Source organism: Carcharodon carcharias, chromosome 13 (assembly GCF_017639515.1).
Source record: "Carcharodon carcharias isolate sCarCar2 chromosome 13, sCarCar2.pri, whole genome shotgun sequence".
Classification (NCBI taxonomy): domain Eukaryota; kingdom Metazoa; phylum Chordata; class Chondrichthyes; order Lamniformes; family Lamnidae; genus Carcharodon; species Carcharodon carcharias.
Window position 1 is genome coordinate 86,536,788 of NC_054479.1, and position 20,402 is coordinate 86,557,189.

Genomic DNA, 20,402 nt, shown 5'->3' on the forward strand with positions numbered 1-20,402 from the left:
GGCACTATATAAATGCAAATCTTTTTTTCATACACGAGGGAGAAGGAAATAGAAATGTGCAGGGGCAGAGGTAACCAACACAAATCAGTTGGGCTGAATGGCCTGTTTCTGTGCAGTTGATTCCATGGAATATTGTGTAATCTGCGAATATTGTATACTTTTCAATATATATTGAACCGAATCTTCCATGGAATGACAGTCACTGTCAGATTGTCATTCCACTCATTGTTTCCTACCTAAGCCTGGAGCTGCACATTTCTCACCTGGACATCTGACCTGGCCCTAGTGAGGAATAAGCAGCATTCCTGGTTCCTGAACCAGTGAAGGGTAGCACTGTCAGGGGAAGTGAAGCCACGCCCCTCCTTATACGGCACTAGCTGCCATAAAGTGGGAAGTTTAAAGGTCCTAGCCACATTGACAGGAGAGAAGGTAAGTGTGTAGGGTAGGTAGGTAGGATGGTTCGCTGGGTGGGTTGATTGGGTGGTCAGGGTGTTGGGGCGGTACTGGGGGTCAGGTGATGGGAGGGGTGGTTGAGGGGGGTTGATCGTCAGGGGTGGTATGGTTGTCGGGGGAAGTGGTCTGATGGACAGAGGTGTAGTCTGGGGGGTAGGGAGGGTCATCGGCGGGGCGTGGTTGTTGGGTGCTCAGGTGAGTAGCTAGGGATTTGTGGGGGTAGTCGGGGGACCAATGGGAATGGGGTTGGGGAGGGGTAAGTACCACAGTTACCCAGGAGTTACAACTGGTTTTAATCCTTCTAACTTTTTTCCTGGGTAACTATTTTGCTAAGAGAATCTGAACCATCTGAAGCCTCCAATCTAAATCGGAGCATCAGATGGTTCCAGGTGCAGGATAATTGCCCAATAGAAAATCCCGGGCAGTCTTTGTATGGAGACTTCCAGGAGGTTTCTTCTGGAGTACCTCTGGGTACGACAGCTCCCACCTCCCTGCCCCCGTCCCCCCGGGGAATGGAAGTTCTGGGCTATTGCTATGACCATGTGTGCACGGATGTCAGGACTTGCCCTTTCTCTCCCACTCCTCCTCAATTGATCCCAACAGCGTTTTTGAAATCTATAACGATGAATGTGCCAATTCAATGTGCATACTTAACCTTTTACATGCTGATTGCAAAGAACTCAGTCTGACAGGCTTTCTTGAGTTTAAAGACAAAGGGTTAGTTTTATTGTGCAACAAAACCGCAAACATAAAGATATAAAAATGTTCAAAAAGATAAACTATACACACACACACACACACACACACACACACACACACACACACACACACACACACACACACACACATACACACACACACACACACACACACACACACACATCAATAGGTGGTTTGCCATGGCATGTCCTAATTGTATTCCACATTGGAAACTTCCAGAAACTGACCAACTTGTAATTGCAGACATATCGGGCGACCTGTGGCAGCCATCTTAAGTCCTTTTAAAGACATTCAATATATATTTGACCAACTGATGAAATTAAAGATTAGTATTGCACATGTCATATCATCATGGCAGTATTCACAAGAGAACATTATGTTGTTTAATCCATCTTTCTTAACTATAAGAAGTAGAATATCAGAAAAGTTGTCATGATGAAATGTTTTTAAGTGCTTTTTCATGACATATATTTGATGTTAAAACCCATTTGCTTGTACTTAAAACTTTCCATAACTCTATTGTGTGGTTCCAATGTTGTGACAATTGTGTAATCTGAGGTTAGGTTTCTGTCTGATGAAGCATTAATCTTTGGGCAGGTATGACTCATTCACTGACACCTCACGTGATGACAAAAAGAACAAGTTTGCTCTTACGGTGGACTTTGTGGAGGAGTACCTTAAGGATGTTGTGACTCAGCCATTTCCTTTTGGAAACAAGGAAAAGAACAAGCTCACTTTTGTGGTATGTAACCGAGTGGAGTAATGCTGAGTGATTGTCTGCTGAAAGGACACCATTTCCCCAGTTTTGAAGATTACATAGAAATTACAACATGGAAACAAGGTTCTGTAGCTTGACACTGAAGCAGGATGAGCCCAATATATTGGGATTGGAAATGTCCAGTTTCTGTTGATTTTTTTTTCCCTCCATAATTGTCAGTTGGACCGTGTGGACCAACTCACCAAATCCTTCTGTTGCTTTTCTAGGTAGTGAATTTGGCTCGAAACTTAATCTACTTTGGGTTCTACAGTTTTAGTGAGCTTCTGAGGCTAACTCGAACACTACTGGCCATCCTGGACTGTGTCCAGAGTCCCACACCCTCATATTTGGAAAGGCTGAGCAAGTTTCAAGATGGAGGTAAGTTTAGAGGTCTGTAAAAGTGTGGGGCGAGAAGCTAAGTAAAGCTTAAACCTCAATAATGTGTGAAGTGATTGAATTGTGTGCTCATTTGTCAGTTTGAATTGGTGCCCGTGCTCCCCCATCTAAAATGAGCTTTGTAACAAGTTTCACACCAAACTGACAATCTTGACAGAGCTTCCCCCGGTGAAGATGAGCTTCCCCCCAAGTGAGGATGAGCTCCCCCCTGCCCCCCACCCCCCCCCCCCCCCCCCCCCCCCCCCCCCCCGGTAAAGATGAGCTCAGCACTGTGCATTAAGTATCAACAGAAAGTCAGTACAAACATCTGATGCTAATTATTAAAGTTATGCCTTATAATGTTAAACTTGGACTGATAGACTATGCTGAGCATTAGAAATTAGCTCACTTTCTGTAGTTTGGTATTGTCCTGATTTAAAATTGCATTAGAAGCAGTGTTGTGTTGGAACATTTCTATTTATCTTAGCCCGAGTTGTTCTGGCTGTAGATTCTGTAATCGGGTGTCGTTTGTTCTGTATACTCTGATCGCTGCTATGAGTCTACTTTGACTGGATTCCTACTATGTTCTGTATCGAATGCCATCTGACTATGGCATTACCAGTAATGCAGTGTGATTTGCAGACTTTTTTTTAACGTCATGTATAAAGTATTGCCGATCTGATTTTAATTCTCGGTCACTTGTTTCAGATCTGACAGGAGCTATGCCCCTAATTGGTATTCAATCAAATTCTCTAACTCCATTGTAAACAAATATTGGGGTCAGAGTTTTAAGTGGTGTGGGGGGGCTGGGGTTAGGGTCAGGGGGTGTTGGATGTGGGTTGATAGATTTTCCTACTCCTTAGCCTGGAACTACTGGGTGCAGGTAAATATGGGATATTGGGCAGGGAGGAACCTGCCAATATTAAGGCCTGATCTGAATTCAAATGGATGGAAACTCTTGGACAGGCTGCCTCAAGGGCTTGCACTCTAAGCTATGGCTCAGTGGATAGCGCTCTTGCATTGGAGTCAGGAGGTCGTGGGTTCAAATCCCAGTCCAGAGACCTGAGCAGAAAATCTTGTCTGGCACTCCTGTGCAGTGCAGTGCAGTACTGAGAGAGTACTGCCCTGTTGTAGGTGCTGTCCTTCAGATGAGATGTTAAACGGAGGCCCTGTCAGGTGAACATGAAAAATCCAATGGCAGTTGCAAAGAAGAGCAGGGGCATTCTCCCTGGTGTCCAAGCCAATTCTTATTCCTCAATCAACATCACAAAAACAAACTGTTCAGCCATAATCACACAGCTATTTGTGGGATCTTGCTGTGCACTATCCGGGTCCCATGTTTCTGACATTGCGACGGTGACTATGCTTTGCAGTTCACTGACTGGGAAGTGCTCAGAAATGTCCTGAGGTTGTGAAAGGCGCAATATAAATGCGAGCTCTTTCTTCCTTTGGTCTATTCTTGCATTTCCCAGCTGATTCACTAGCCCCAGTGTAAGGGCTGGAGAAATTACCCCACCTCCCTCCCCCATGCACTGGACTCCATTATCCCAGTGCATGCTCTACTCAGCACAGCTACACAGGGAGAGTTGCGTTAGGTTTCCTCTTCGGGGCACAAGAAAAGGTGCAAAATTGCATCAACATGACATTGCTCTGCCCCTGTTCAAGAAAAGCACGTCATCCCTTTCTGTCCGTTCTGTTGAAGAGTCATACGGACTCTAAACGTTAACTGTATTCCTCTCCACAGATGCTGTTAGACCTGCTGAGTTTTTCCAGCTATTTTTGTTTTTGTTTCAGATTTCCAGCATCCGCAGTATTTTGCTTTTATCATCCCTTTGTCACCTTGCAGGGAACAATGTGATACGGACAATTCACGGAGTGGGCGAGATGATGACACAGATGGTTCTTAGCCGAGGGTCACTCCTCCCGGGGGTTGTGCTGGAGAATCACGACAGCCAGATCAGGAGTTTACCAGGGAAGCAAGTGCTTGCCTTGGAGAATGAGGACGTGACCGTCATGGATACAAAGCTGAAAATAATCGAGATACTGCAGGTATGGACAGATCATTGACAGATTTGAATTTGCTGCAGCCGTTGAATTTTAGTCAGCCAGCCTTCAGATTGGTAATAAGCACCCAGGAGAGTGACTACCTGTATTCGATTCGTGAATCATGTAGGTGTGATAAAGAAATGGCTCAATGAATTCTTGTACAAATTACCAAATCCTATAAATAGAACATACTTTATCTCAGCTGTTCAATAAGAGATTAGTGCTGCAAATCAAGGGAATGAAATAACTCAGGAAAAATTACATCGTATTTACAGCACAGAAACCATCCATTGGGCCTGATGTTCATGCACCACATGATCCTGCTAACACCTTACCTCAACTCATCCTCGCAACAGATCCTTCTATACCTTTCTTGTGTTTGCCTAGCTTCCCCTTAAATGCAGCAGTTATTCACCTCGATTGCTCTTTGTAGTAGAGAGTTCCACATTCTAACCACTGAGTAAAAGCGTTTCTCCTGAATTCCGGTTTGAATTTATTTGTGACTATGTTATATATCTGGCCCCCTTTTAATTTAATCTCCACCCCCCACCCCCCCCCCCCCCCCCCCACCCCCCCTCCTCCCGCCACAATGACTGGAAACTTCTCTGTATCTAGCCTAGCAAACTCTTTTTAAAAATTTGGTTTCGGTGGCTAATGATTAGGTTTTCGTTGTGGCCACTTAACAAACGGGTTAATTTTCTGTTTAAAAATGCACCCAAACCCCCTTCTGTTTAATGTTAATCTGCACTGTCTGGAATTGTGAAAAAGGCTTTACTTTTCAGTTCATCCTCAGTGTTAGACTGGATTACCGCATTTCCTACATGCTGTCAATCTACAAGAAAGAATTTGGTGAGAACAATTCTGTTGACTCCTCGATGGGTTTACCGGTTGAAGTAGCAGGTAAGTGTACACTTGCTGTTCACTGTTTTGAATTGAGCTTCCTTTCACCGCTGAGGTCATGGCTGGATCTAGAGTGACACCTTTTGGTCCTGAGCTGTTTCTCAAAATGCAGTCACAGTAGAGTCCCAGCAAATTATGGCCAGTTATCTTATCCTTTGCAATTTGGAATACTTGAACTTTTTGGTCTCCTCAGCACAGTGAATTTTGGAGACTGGTGATTTGGTGTTTACAGCCTAGATTAGAGTACTACAAATAGCAGTGTCCTGCATATAGGTGGTTTAGGTCATGCAAAGCACACTTGCTGCTTTGTGTACAATAAGTGCACAACATATGTCTGTATTACGTGCTGTTTTTGAATGATGAGTGAAACCTCTCTTCCTGAAATTTGGGCTCACTGGGTCATGAACCTCATACTCTGTCAGAATGGATCATCTGCTCCAAAGCCATACTGCCATACCTCAGCTGACTTGGGGATGAGTGACAATGGTCCTTCCCTTTTCCCTCTTCCCTCTCTTCTTTTCCCTCTTCCTTTCTCTGTCTTCCCTCACCTTCTTTCTCTCTTCCTTTTGTCCTTTCTTTCTCTCTCCTGTTTTCGCTCTCTTCACCTCCTTGCTCCCTTCTCTCTCCTTCTTTCTCTCTTTTTCCCTCTCCTCCCTTTTTAAACAGCCTATTGTTGTTTCATCAGCATCTTTTCAAAATTGCAATGTGGGTCTCGCTGGCTGGGCTAGCATTTATTGCCCATCCCTAGCTGTCTCTTGAGAAGGTGGTGGTGAGCTGCCTTCTTGAACTGCAGTCCATGTGGTGTAGATACACCCACAGTGCTGTTAGGGAGGGAGTTCCAGGATTTTGACCCAGCGACAGTGAATGAGCATTTGCCACAATATAACTGAGGATGAAAGTGCAGCAGTTAAATCTGGAATATCCCTGTGATTCACTATATCCTGAAGCAGCTGAACATTTAGTTTAAAGACTGCCAGTATTTTTTACTTGGAGATTAAGACATGACTGACTTAAGGCAGCACATGATGATACTTTCTGAATTGGCTTGTTGCCAGTTTTCAGCCAAAAACTTGGAGCATGAGAATATACCGAAACTAAAACTCTGCATTATGAGTTTGTGGGGGCTATTTAAAATTAGAAAAATAAATACAGCACGTTCTTCAGAGTAAAGAATTTTTGAACAATTTGGCTTTGCTCTTTCACACTAGGGATTGTAATGTGTGTGCATGCGAGTGAGTGTACGCACGAATATCTGTGCGTACACTTTACACAAAGCAAATTCTGATGGGAATCCTTTTAAATGATGCCGTTAATCTCCAGGTTTTTGTGTGTAAAAGTTAAAAGTATAGAGATGGAAAGTAGGAGCCCATCATTGGATCATTGGTGTTCAGTTACCTCTGTGAAAAGATTGAGAGTAATTTAGTGTTTTTAGTGTAAACCAGGTGGTATCGGCTCAGCTGATCTTCATTTTCACTGACTTTATTCAGGGGAAATGTGTGATAGTGGCTGATTCCGGATCACTTGTAGCCCAAAGTCTAAATTACCCGCTGCATGTTGTTTGATCGATATCCTTGACACACTAAGGAGTAGGTGGCAGGTAATGGAGCTCAGTAAATCCAATTTTATCACAACTCTGGTATTGAATGTGTTTGCATCTAAAATGACTTTTTGTTTTGTACAGTACCAGATCTCGAGGCCATTGGTGAACAGGCGGAGACTATGTTTGCAGGAAGGTATGAGTCACTTTCAAACAGTTCTTTCCCCTCACATTTTATGGTTAAAAAGAAATTATTGGTGTAAGTTTTGACTCTGATGTGATAAAATGTTGAGTTGACATCCTGTTTTACATCTCTGAGCTGCTGACCCACTATCACCCATTTTATACTATCACACAAAGTCAACGTCTGCCCCTATTTGTAGGTGCTGTAGTCAATGAATTGATAATTCATAAAATCAAACTGCCATGTTTACTGGCTGTCCCTCCAAGGAAAGCTTGATATTGATCATTCATGAAATAAAGTATATTACTGTTTGTCCTAACTGGGCAGCTCCTTATCTATGATATACTGGAAATCATTTTCTACAAGCGTCCCACTCTACCCTCTGACTCGCTAGGCACAATGTGATGGGAGAACTCTTAACTGTGGATTAAATATAGAGTGGATTTGTGGCATGGCTTCCATCATTCCCAAATGTTTTGGTTCCAAATGTGACAGTTTGCAGAAGAAATCGGTCTTCAAATCTTTTGATGCTGTTGCAAACATGTAGTTGTGATATTATAGGTTTTTAAAAAAAATTGTACGTGGTTTTAAAAAAAGCAAATCTTTCCTTTAAGTGGGCAAAAGGAACCTTAAATTTGGCTGCCAAAAGTCACCTGACCTTTTACAACCATGTTTGTCAAGCTTCTAGAAGGCCCCAAGTGGGTTGCAAAGAGACATAGCCAGACATGTGAAGACATCTGAAATTCAGTGCGCATTTCCACAAGAGTAAACAAAAACTCATTGACAGGCTTCCCTGGAGGTGTGAATAGTTCCTTCCTATCTTACCAAACCTGGAAGAATGGGAACCGTTCAACTCAATGGCTGAAAAGGTTCATACTTTAGCTAAGAGAATATGGATGGGACTGTGCTCCCAGACCAGGGCTAGCCCAATACCTAACATGGAAGTATGATCCAACAGTTTGGGATCGCAGCCATTTTTGAGGCTCCTTGTGTCCATTTGAAAGAAAGATGAGCTTTTTTACAAAAACTAGAAAATCACAACGACACACGTTTGTGACAATGCTCTTAATGTCACAGTGACATAGCTGAGGTGAAGCACATGACTGTATGGGGATTGAAACTGTGTCTGTACTTTAATTTCATTTGTCTACACATCTCAAGTATTTTTTAAAGCAGATGGCTATGAAGTGTTGACCTTGGCTCATTGTCTGCACTCTGACCTCTGAATCAGAAGGTTGAAGGTTCAAGCCCTGCCATAAAGACTTCAACACACAATCCAGGCTGACACTGTAGGAGGTGATGCCTTTTGGATGTGATATTAAACGAAGGCACCCCCTGTCCCCTCAGATGGATTTCACAATAATGGCATGGGATTTTGTTTTGAAGAGGAGCCAGGGGAATGCCAGCTGGTCTCCAGGTCAATATGTATCCCTGCACCAATGTCACTATTAACAGATTATCTGGTCATTTATCCCATTGTTTGTGGGAGCTTGCTGTGCACAAATTCGTTTCCATGCTTTCTACATTACAACAGCAACCACACTTCAAAACTGTGCTTATTGGAGTGTGCATTGCTGCCAGATGTCCTATATATCCTATGGCGCTGTAGAAATGTAAGTTATTTTTCAGATTGAATTGGACATGCAAACAATTTAACTTTCTTCCACAGCCAGGAGAGGAACCCAGTTGAACTGGATGATGAAGGTGGAAGGACATTTCTGCGAGTCCTTATACACCTGATCAAGCATGACTATCCCCCGCTGGTATCTGGTGCCTTGCACTTACTCTTTAAACATTTCAGTCAAAGAGCAGAGCTCCTTCAGGCTTTTAAACAGGTAATAATCCTTTAACAAATTGTTGTTCAATTCTCTTGCATCTCGTTTTCTTCCTTCAGTTTTACTCTCTCTCTCTCTCTTTCTTTCCTCCCTTTGGTTCATATGAACAGCAAGAGACCATTCAGCCCCTCTAGCTTGCATTCCTTCCTTCCTTTAATGGATTTGTGTGGGATTTGGTGCTTTGGGACACTTATCCAAGGTTAGGTATCCATCCTGAAAACCTCACTGACCTCCATATCTAAATACATTCCTAAAATGCATTCTTAGTGTGCAAATTCTTTTTAAAATAAAAAAAAACATCCTGCAGTCCTTACCTTTTGTGTTAATGATTCAACTCTCACCTCTGGCATTCCAGTTCAGCACAATGGGGGTTACGTTCTTGCGAAATCTTGTGAAATCTTGCAAATGGGTCTCAATTAGATAGTTCCCAGCCATGCGAAGGCAGGACTGGACTCTCCAGCAAAGACATGGTGCACTATCTGCATGGGACAGACAGGGGAGCCTCTCAGCAATACATTGGTGAAGATTTAAAATTGAATAGAACTGTTATTGCAGCTCTGGACCCAGCAATTCGGACATTTTTGGATTAATCCCTGTGCTCGGGCTGCACTTCAGCTGAAACCATTCCAGTCTCTGCTCCGTCATGGTTACCATCTCACTGGGGAAAGAAAAGAGACAGAGAAGAAACTGCAGATAAGCGATCATTACCCACGCAATGGGCGATGCTGTGTGCAAAGTACAAAACGTGTTTAGGTGAAAACGTGAATGAGGAAGTTGCAAACGACGGGAATTTACTTGAATGCAGGAGTGCTGCACTGGCAGAAGTGTCGTTTCTCGGTTGAGACATTGAACTGGGATAAAGATTCCATGGAATTGTTTTGACGAAGAAAAGGGGGAGTTCTCCCTGGTGTCCTGTCCAATATTCATCCATCTACCCATCCACCAACATCACAAACAGATTGTCAGTTCATTTATCCCATTGATGTTTGTGGGAGCTTGCTGTGCACAAATTGGCTTCCAAACCTCCTACACTACAACAGTGACTAAATAATTCCTTCCTTTTTAATTTCCCTTTCTTTCTCTTCCTCTTATTCATTTTTTTTCTTCTTTTTGGCTTACTCTTGTTCCAATGAACAATCATTCTCTTGAGCCTTCCTCCCCACTCACCCTCCCCTACCCCCAACCCTGCCCCATCTTCTGTCTCTCCTTTGGGTTAAGTGAACTCTGGTAAACCAAATACAAAGACACTTAGAATTTTGTACCGAGTTACTGTCAAAAGAGAGGATTAAAATGAGTCATCTTTTGCTTGTTTGAAGACAGTACCTCATTCCTGGTGGTTTAAAACTCAAGTGGGTGGAGGTTGATGGTTACCTGGCCCCTCCCGCCACCCAAGACCCATGATGCTGGGGAGAGAGGTCATGTGGAGGCTGAGTGTGGGCAGGCAAGAGGGTGGCTGTGGAAAAATAGAGGGGAAATGGAATAACCATCTCCAATTTAAAAACCTTACTTCTGCACACACTCACTGTTGACTGTTTCATTCACTCCCTGCTCTTTCAACAACAGCTTGAATTTTTATGTCACCTTTGACATAATGAAACAGCCAAAAGTGCTTCTCAGAAAGATGGATAATAAACAGGGACTTAAAGTTGGGGGGGTGGTGTTGGTGTTGGGAGCATGTTGGGGAGGGGGTGGTGGAGGTTGAGGAGGTGAAAGAGTTTTGAGGAGTGAATTCCAGAGCTTGGGGCCTGGATGGCTGAAGCCATGATGTCTAATTGAAGGGCAAAGTGAGGCACGAGCATCCAAAATTGGAGCAACACTCAGATCTCGCAGGTAGGACTGAAGGGGCTTACAGAGATAGGAAAGGGGAACACCAAGGAGGGATTTGAACGTGAGGATAAGAATGTTAAATCTGAGGTGTTGCATAGCCAGGCAGCCAATGTGGATCAGAGAACACGGCTGAGTGGTGGATAGTACTTAGTGCGACTGGCGGCAGAGATTTTGATGGGCTGATATGTTTATAGGGGGTGTCCAGGAGAGCTTTAATTAGTCAATAGCTGTGCAAATCTTTCCTTTTCATTCTTTTCAATAAAGTATGAAAGAGCTGTGATCCAAAAGAGCCCTTTTAAAGAGCATTGATGGCCTATGTTGTTTTTGTGTTTCAGGTCCAGCTACTGGTTTCCTCTCAAGATGTGGACAACTACAAGCAAATTAAAGCTGACCTGGACTTGTTACGGTTAACGGTGGAAAAATCGGAACTGTGGGTGGAGAAAAAAGGAAATTACGGCAGCAGTGAAACCCAGACCGAAGGAACAGATGATGTGAAGGCTGAGGTTTGTTGATGATACAGGCGTGTGTGTGTGTGTGTGTGTGTGTGTGTGTGTGTGTGTGTGTGTGTGTGTGTGTGTGTGTGTGTGTGTGTGTGTGTGTGTGTGTGTGTGTGTGTGTGTGTGTGTGTGTGTGTGTGGGGGTGGGGGTGGGGGGGTGGATTTCCACTCAGTTGCCCTGGTTACTCAGTAGAGTTTGCCCAAAATTGGTATAACCAACACAAAAAGATCAAGGCATTTTGTTTTGGTGATCTTTTGTGCTGGTTTGAGTGCTTCCCTGCCCATAAAACTGACCACAGAATGAATTAATCACCAATGGGAGTTCACGATAATTTGGGCTCGTTTTCAGGCCTACAAGGAAGCGCCAAAAGTTAAGATGGAGCTTTTGGGCAAATGGACACCGCTAGACATGTCTGAAAAACATCTGAATTCAAATTTTTTAAAAAAATTATGAGGGAGCTGCTAACTGTCACCCAACAAGAATATCAAATGTTCCTGTATATTTAAGACATTTTCAGTAATTTAAATTTTGGATTGTAGTGCATCCACGCTGCTTATTTTTATTTACAGCGGTATTAATCAAACTGCACCAATATACCACTCTTATCTCCGATGCTTGGTAAATACTCATGTGATTGGCATCTCCCTGGGTGACAGGCATCTTCCTAGGCCCATACTCCCTCCCATGGGCTCTTACTGCCTCCATCCCCTGGGACTCTTATTGCCTCACCCACCACTGGGCCCTGGCTGCCTCTCCCAGGGCTCCACTACCTCCCCAGTACCTTACTATCCTCCTGCCCCTTTACTACCCTCCTGCTCAGATCCTCACTATCTCCTCATGTGATTGGTGCCCCTCTAGCTCCCTCCATTGAGCTCCCAAGTTTGCTGACTCAGTCCTTGATAGTGAAGCACAGTTTATCTTGCGCAATAAATTTTAATCTATACTCTTTTTTTCTTGGCGTGATCATCTTGATTCAGGTTTTCTTTTATTTATTTTTCCTTAATTGAAGGATCCTGGAATTTTAAGCCCTGTACAAGATGGAAACAAAAAACCACAAATAGACAGTAACAGCAGCAACAACTACCGGATTGTGAAAGAGGTGCGTAAATCTAGGTAGCTCTATTACTTGATGACTGCTCAAACATCATGAAAGTGAGTGCTCCATTTTGTCAGAGGTAATGCAGGTCCCATTTTACATGAGTATTGCACATTCCAGTTGCTGTTTTAAGGGCATTGTTTGGGTCTTTCTCTAGAAAGATTTTCAGAAGCAGGCCATGTGTTCCTTGAGCTAAAATCTTTATTATGTGTAATGTGACAAAAATTACTTGGGATATTCAACCCAAGATGGAGGCAGAGATTCTGACCTGAAGTTGTTGAACTCGACATTGAGTCTCGATGACTGTAGAGTGCCGAGATGAATAATGAGGTGCTGTTCCCTGCGCACTGTGTCAGGGGTGGACAGAAATGTCAGAGTGGAGAATTAAAATGATAAGCGATATGTAGAGGTAAGAGAGGTAGGTCATTTCGGACTGAGCTGAGGAGGAATTTCTTCACCCAGAGGGTGGTGAATATTTGGAATTCTCTATCCCAGAGGGCTGTGGAAACTCAATTATTAGATGTGTTCCAGGTAGAGATCAATAGATTTCTAGATATGAAAGATATCAAAAGATATGGGGATAGTGTGGGAAAATGGCATTGGGGTGGAAGATCAGCCATGGTCTAGTTGAATGGCAGAGCAAGCTTGAGGAGCTGAATGGCTTAATCCTGCTTCTATTTCCTATGTTTCTGTCCAAAAGGCACAATTGGACTATTATATTCAGACTGAACCTAATATTTTTACCTACAGGTAAGAGAAGACAGAGTCATTAAGATGCAGCAAGTTAGGGATGGTATAAATGTATAGAAAACAACGAAGATGGAATCAGTCCACAGATGGTTAAACCATCTTCTGTATTGTTCTACTTCCTGTGTGGCCCAATAACATTTGAAGGATAAAGACAGCTTGTCCTTCAAGACAGCCCCATGCTCCTGGTAATGTCCAGAGAATAGTGAGTAGACTCTTCAAACTGCCCTCCACACCCATGTCACATCCTGGGAAAATCAAAAAAGCAGAGAAAAACCCCAGGGAGAAAACCTCTGGAATATTTCTCTCAGACTCCCTCAGGATATTGAAACCATCCTGGAACTCACCTGCACCTTTCATGAACTGTACACCCACTTATAGCTGCTATATGGTACCCCGGACGATAACCATTCCAGCTCCCCCCGGAAGACGGACAGAAAGTCAGCTTCCACCATGTCATCATCCGGCAGCCCATTCCAGAGGCTCAGCATGCGCTGCGAATACAAGAACTGCCCAACCTCCAGACTAGCTTGTTTCCCCCTCCTCCCCCTTCTGTAATAACTGATCAGTAGGGATGCAGTCCAGCCCTTTTCCTATTTCATAAACCTCCATGAAATCACTTCAGTCGTATGTTGCTCTCTGGGAACAGACCCAGCTCTTTAAGCCTGTCTGAGTAACTAAGATCCTTTTAAGCTTTTAAGGTTCATGTAAGACTTTTGGATGGAAACTCTTTTGTAGACTTGCCAATACGATGTGCTGCAGTTGCTATGTCAGCCTTTCGCAGTTGCGGTAAACTTTATACGTTTCGGTCTGTAACGACCACTTAGGCACTTGACCTTCTCCTTTTCAGATCTTAATCCGGCTCAGTAACCTCTGTGTGCAGAGCATGAGGCGGAGCAGGAGGCAGCAGCAACGATTGTTGAAGAATATGGGAGCTCACACCGCAGTGTTAGACCTTTTGCAAATCCCATACGATAAGGTAACTTTTGAGTTTAAACCCTGTGAGCGTGGCTGATGCTGAATTTGACTACGCCAGATACGTTTTCTCAAGAAAACGAAAAAGACCTTTGTGGAATCTCACCGGAGCTAATCTTATTTTATATTTCACTTTTGACCACAGACGGACAACAAAATGAATGAAATTATGAACTTGGCCCATGGTTTTGTGCAGAATTTCTGTGCAGGAAATCCACAGAATCAGATCCTCCTCCATAAACATCTCAACTTGTTCCTTACCCCTGGTGTAAGTACCCTGCCTGTAAAATTACCTAATCTTTATGTGCTACTCTGGTCATCCACACAATAGTACTGCAGTGTTCCTCACATTGTCTTTTACCATAATTGCTGTAAAGTTTCTGCATGATTTGCACTTTTAGCTTGTTTTATGTCTTGTTTGGCATGACTGGTCTTTTGCCACTTGCTGTAAAAGTCACGTTTAATGTGTATCAATTGAGCGTATTTCCTACAGAACAGAAGTCAAATGACCATGTGTGTGCTAGAGACTGCAGTGCAGTACTGAGGGAGTGCTGCCCTATCAGAGGTACTGCTCTTCAGATGAGATGTTAAACCAAAGTTACGACTGTCCTTGCAAGAGAACATAAAAGATCCCATGACACCATTTAGAAGAAAAGCAGGGAACTTCACCTGGTGTCCTGGTCAATATTTTTCTCTCAATCGATATTATTAAATACCCCCTCCTAACCCTAACAGCACCCTCCCCCCCAAACATTCCATGATTTGGGCAGTAACCTAATGCAGCAGATCACCCATCCATTTGAGAACCCGTCACCCAAATGATAAAAGTTAGCAGCTGGTTCCAGGTATTAACCAATGCTAAATCTCCAACAAGCAGGTTGAAGGGTTAGAGGGGCAATAGGAAAATCTTTTCACCCAGAGGGTTGTGGGGAGGGTAGTAGAGACAGAAACCCTCAACTCATTGAAGATGTGTCTGGATAGGCACCTGAAGTGCTGTAACCAGCAGGACTACAGACCAAGTACTGGAAAGTGGGATCAGGCTGGGAGGCTCGTTCCTCGGCTGGTGCAGACATGACGGGCCAAGTGGCCTCTTTCTGTGCGTTAACCTTCTATGATTCTGAGCATTGGGTCAGGAGAAAATCCTCACATCCACACATAGTGACTATAATTGAAATAATTCAGGCTGTTGGAGGTCTCGGTTCACTTGATTCTTTTTGCATTAGTTTTGTTTTTAGTCAGGTCGTGGACATGGTAAGTAATATGGTTTTAATTTTTCTGTATTCTTGCCCCTTGTAACGGGGACTGGACATTGATCACCGTGCTCTGTTTGTGCAGCTCCTGGAAGCAGAAACAGTGCGACACATTTTTCTAAACAACTACCACCTCTGCAATGAGATCAGTGAGAGGGTCATCCAGCACTTTGTGCACTGCATAGAGACGCACGGTCGACATGTGCTATATCTCAAATTCCTACAGACTATCGTAAAAGCGGATGGGAAGTATGTGAAGAAGTGTCAAGATATGGTCATGACTGAGGTAAAAAAAAAACATTCAGGAAATTGGGATGAAACTTGTCGTAGTAATGAGACTTTCATAAAGAGATCACAAATCACAGGTGGATTCTTTTCCAAATTTCGGAACAATGCAGGAATCACTGGCTCTTTGGCGAATTGGTGGTTGTGACTGAATTCATAATTTACCTCTGTTTGAATTCACACAGACACACTGCAACATTTTACACGTCAACTTTCACAAACCCAACTGTTTGAGATTTCGATAGATTCTTTACTAGTCTGTTATTTATTTTGCCCCTTTGCTTGTTAACATGCTACTTTGCACAGTCCACTCATCCATTCTAGATGTACGCTCTGTAGGCTGACACTTCAGGGCAGTACAAGATGGCGTGTAACATGGCTGTGTTATGGGAGGTGATGTTTTTAAGATGAGAGGACATACAAGATCTCTTTGACCTCATTCAATAGAGAACATGGCATCCTGGCTAGCATTCTCCTTTAACCAAGACTATCTTTGATTGTTATGTTGCTGTTTGTGGGATCTTGGCAGGCTGCCAGCTTGAAGCACTTCACACAACTTACTCTTGGTGACAAGTTGCGCTCCATAAGCCCACGTCTTTCATTCTGTAATTGATGGAGGTAACGTGATGTCATGTATGACAATAGCATCGATTGATTGGTTGAGCGCCTCATGATGTCACTGGAAATTTCTACTTGTTACATTTCACCAGGGGGCGCTCATGTTTAACACAACAGGTCCAGTCACCTTGGTAACACACTTGATCTTGTTTAACTTTTGTATTAGTGGAATATGAAGTTTTACATTAGCTTTTGTTCATTATTTGCATGTCCTGGCTGGTATTTGCAGTTGGCTAACGGGGGCGAGGACGTGCTGATATTTTACAACGATCGGGCATCCTTCCCCCTCTTTTTACAAATGATGGCATCAGAACAAGACCGTAGCGACGAAAATGGAGCCCTGAATTACCACATCACTCTGGTTGAGCTGCTGGCAGCCTGTACCGAGGGCAAGAATGTGTACACAGAAATCAAATGCAATTCCCTGCTACCCTTGGAAGACATTGTGCGAGTGGTCACACATGAGGACTGCATACCTGAGGTAGGGTCAAGCTCAATCCTTTATTTTTCAGTTTTGAGCACAAAAAACGACAACAGCTTTTCACCGGCAGTTGGTGCGTTGTGCAAGGTGACTGCCGAGATTTTAGTTAACCCTTTCAGGCCTTGACATTTGGGTATAAAGAGTTAATTTTTACAGAGGATTTACAAGAATGGCACAATGATTAGAAAGCAGTTGGGGGAATGTGCAAAGCAAGTCCAACTTCTCAATTGTATGTTTTATTCACCCAATACTTCTATGTACCCAATTCTGGTCTCCATATTATAGAGAGAATAAAAAGGCACTGGTGAGGGTGCAAACAAGATTTACCAGAATGTTACAAGAACTGAGAGATTACAGCTGTCTGGAAATAGGAAAACTGATACATATTAATAACCTAGACCTTGGTGCACAAGGCACAATTTCAAAGTCTGTGGATGATACGAAACTTGAAAGTATTGTGAACAGGAGTGTAGAACTTCAAAGGGATATAGACAAGCTTGTGCACTGGGTGGAGAGGTGGCAGATGAAGTTTAATGCAGAGAAATGTGAAATGATTCATTTTGGTAGGAAGAACATGGACAGACATTATAAAATAAAGGGTACAACATTAAAGGGGGTGCAGGAGCAGAGGGACCTGATGTAAATGTGCATAAATCATTGAAGGTGGCAGGACAGGTTGAGAGAGCAGTTAGTAGGCCATGCAGTATCCTAGGCTTTATTAGTAGGCACATAGAGTTCAAGAGCAACAAAGTTATGTTGAACTTGAATAAGATAGTAGTTCAGCCTCAGCTGCAATATTGTGTCCAGTTTTGGGCAGCGCACTTTAGGAAGGATGTGAAGGTATTAGAGTGCAGAAGAGGTTCACAAGAAAGATTCTAGGGATGAGGAACTTCAGTTATGAAGATAGATTGGAGAAGTTAGGACTGTTTCTCTTAGGGAAAAGAAGGCTGAGAGGAGATTTGTATTTTGTATTTGTATTCAAATTGATGATGGGTCTGGATGGATTAGTTAGGGAGAAATTGTTCCCACTCATGAAAGGAATGAGAGGGCTCAAACTTAAAGTGATTATTAAAAGAAGCAAAAGTGATATAAGGAGAAAAGTTTTTATGCAGCAAGTGGTTAAGATCTGGAATGCACTGCCTGAGAGTGTGTCGGAGACAGGTTTAACTGAAACATTCAAAAGGAAATTAGACTATTATCTGAAAAGGAAGAATGTGCAGGGAGATGGCGGGAAAATGTGGAACTCACTACCACAAGTAGTAACTGAGATGAATAATATATATGCATTTAAGGGGTAGCTAAATAAATATTTGAGGAAGAAAGGCATAGAAAGATATGCAGAGGAGAATGATGTGGAGGATAAACACTAGCACTGGCCTGATGGACCAAATGGCCTGCTCTGTGCTGTAAATTTGGTGTAACTATTCCACACTTCAAAGTTTCTCAATAGCAGCTTTATCAAATTATTTTTAAATCCTTTACTAAACTTTGTCATGTGTGTTCATAAAATATGACGTCCAAAACTCTATTAATAATTGGAATCCTAAGTTATTCTCCATTCAGTCACCAATATAATTGAATTAACTACTTTCTCTAGGTGCCTCTGTGCCCGGCCCCACACCCCCAAACCCCATGACTCACCATTACCTGTAATCCTCCGAGCTGGCTGAAATTGGTGAACCCTGAGAGATGTGTCACGTTGGGCACCTGAATTCTGCAGATGGGGCCCAAGGGCAAATTTGGGACATTCTGAGTGTGTCACTAGAATGGTACTGAGGTGCTGAATAATTTTTAGGGACCTGATGCTAGGCAGTCATGCCCAGTCTATTATGATTTTCTATGAGTTCCTAATTCCTTTTCCAAGCCTATATTAGATCATTTTCTCCTAATATTCTCTGCATACCAGAAAAATTGTGACCATCATGGTGCTCACCCATGGTGAGTCTCTTTGCCCTACAGGCGTTGACCTGCCTGGTTTCGATATACTGGCACTTTCTCCCTGAACTGCAGCAGCTGGAGGCCAGTTTGCAATCATCTCCAGGTCTTTTCTTGGTCTGCCCCCATAATTCCTCTTGCACCTTTTTGGTCCTCTTCTACTCTACCATCCTTCTCAAAATCTATCTCCAGCTGTCCAAGCCACTCTGCTGTCTCCGTCAGCAAGAACATCATCTTCTGCTGAACTTCAGCCTCTGCTCTGAGCCACTCTTCAGTTTCAGTGACTTAAACCTGCATCAAATTCCATTGTCCTGTCTCCTCGATCTCATTGAACGGTGAGCAGGCTCGAGGGGCTGTGTGGCCTACTGCTGTTTCTTTGTTCCTCTAAGTGCTGTACCCTCCTCGTTTCCCTAAACCATCTAGATCACACACAGCTTCCCATTCACGTTCACAGCTGCCTATTTGGCCACACTGGTGTACGGGGCTTCATCATCACCAGTCTCGATCATTAATCAGAAAATCTCAGATTACTTCATCTCTTTCGACATTTCCGTTCTAGAGGGTTACCTGGGAGTTGCCAATGACCGGAAACTGAACTGGACTAGCCATATAAATACCGTGACTACAAGAACAGGTCAGAGGCTAGGAATCGTGTGACGAGTAGCTCACCTCCTGACTCCCCAAAGGCCTGTCCACCATTTACAAGACACAAGTCAGGAGTGTGATGGAATACTCCCCATTTGCCTGGATGAATGTAGCTCCTACAACATTCAGGAAGCTTGACACTATCCAGGACAAAGCAACCCCGCTTGATTGGCACTATATCCACAAATATTCACTCCTCCATCGACGCACAGTGGCAGCTGTGTGTACCATCTAAAAGATGCACTGCAGGAATTCACCAAGGCTCTCTAAACAGCACCTTCCAAACTTTGTGAACTCTACCATCTAGAAGAACAAGGGCAGTAGATACATGGGAACACCACCACTTGGAAGTTCTGCAAGCCACACACCCTCCTGACTTGGAAATATATCACCACTCCTTCACTGTCGCTGGGTCAAAATCCTGGAACTCCCTCCCTAACAGCACTGTGGGTGTACCTACACCACATGGACTGCAGCAGTTCAAGAAGGTGGCCCACCATCATCTTCTCAAGGGCAATTATGGATGTGCAATAAATGCTGGCCCAGCCAGTGACACCCACATCCATGAAAAAAAATCCCCTGCTTGCCTATGCAATCATGTCCACATGGAGATACTGCCTGAGCATTTCCAGTATTTTCTGTTTCAATTTCAGCTATCCAGCATTTGTTGAGTCGCGGTCAGTGGTTTAATTGTTCTGTGCTCGATTGAGTCTGGTAACTGAACTATGCGCACTGCTTAATTGGTTGTGCCTGCGTGTTGACTCAGAGCTAAAGTAAACAGGCAGCACAGAAGCTACTAGAAGCTGAGTTGTAAGCGGGAGTGCAGACATTTTGTGATTACAGAGATATTTTAAAGCATTGGAAATAAACCTGTTGCACACTTTGAAGCTAATGTCATCTATGCATTTGTTCTGAGGTAAATCATACATATTAAATATACAAAAAAAACAACGAATACACAACAGTATTTTGCCTTGCTTTGCTAATGTTGCTACCATAAGACATAGGAGCAGAAATTAGGCCATTCGGCCCATCAAGTCTGCTCCGCCATTCAATCATGGCTGATAAGTTTCTCAACCCCATTCTCCCACCTTCTCCCCCTAACCTTTGATCCCCTTACCAATCAAGAACCTATCTATCTCGGTCTTAAATACACTCAATGACCTGGCCTCCACAGCCTTCTGTGGCAATGAATTCCATAGATTCACCACTCTCTGGCTAAAGAAGTTTCTCCTCAT

The 20,402-nt window shown here is 43.3% G+C and overlaps 1 protein-coding gene across 3 annotated transcripts in view; it reads left to right on the plus strand.

Annotated features, from left to right (window-relative positions):
- The window catches only part of itpr2 (inositol 1,4,5-trisphosphate receptor, type 2), a 472,778-nt gene that overhangs the window by 108,718 nt on the left and 343,658 nt on the right, over positions 1-20,402 (plus strand). For all 3 annotated transcript variants that reach the window (XM_041202236.1, XM_041202237.1, XM_041202238.1), the window contains exons 19-30: positions 1,771-1,915; positions 2,158-2,308; positions 4,152-4,354; positions 5,134-5,251; positions 6,933-6,984; positions 8,642-8,807; positions 10,970-11,137; positions 12,142-12,231; positions 13,826-13,954; positions 14,096-14,218; positions 15,286-15,486; positions 16,333-16,584. In XM_041202236.1, the coding sequence (XP_041058170.1) occupies positions 1,771-1,915; positions 2,158-2,308; positions 4,152-4,354; positions 5,134-5,251; positions 6,933-6,984; positions 8,642-8,807; positions 10,970-11,137; positions 12,142-12,231; positions 13,826-13,954; positions 14,096-14,218; positions 15,286-15,486; positions 16,333-16,584 (1,798 nt within the window). The remainder of the gene's footprint in view (positions 1-1,770; positions 1,916-2,157; positions 2,309-4,151; positions 4,355-5,133; positions 5,252-6,932; positions 6,985-8,641; positions 8,808-10,969; positions 11,138-12,141; positions 12,232-13,825; positions 13,955-14,095; positions 14,219-15,285; positions 15,487-16,332; positions 16,585-20,402) is intronic.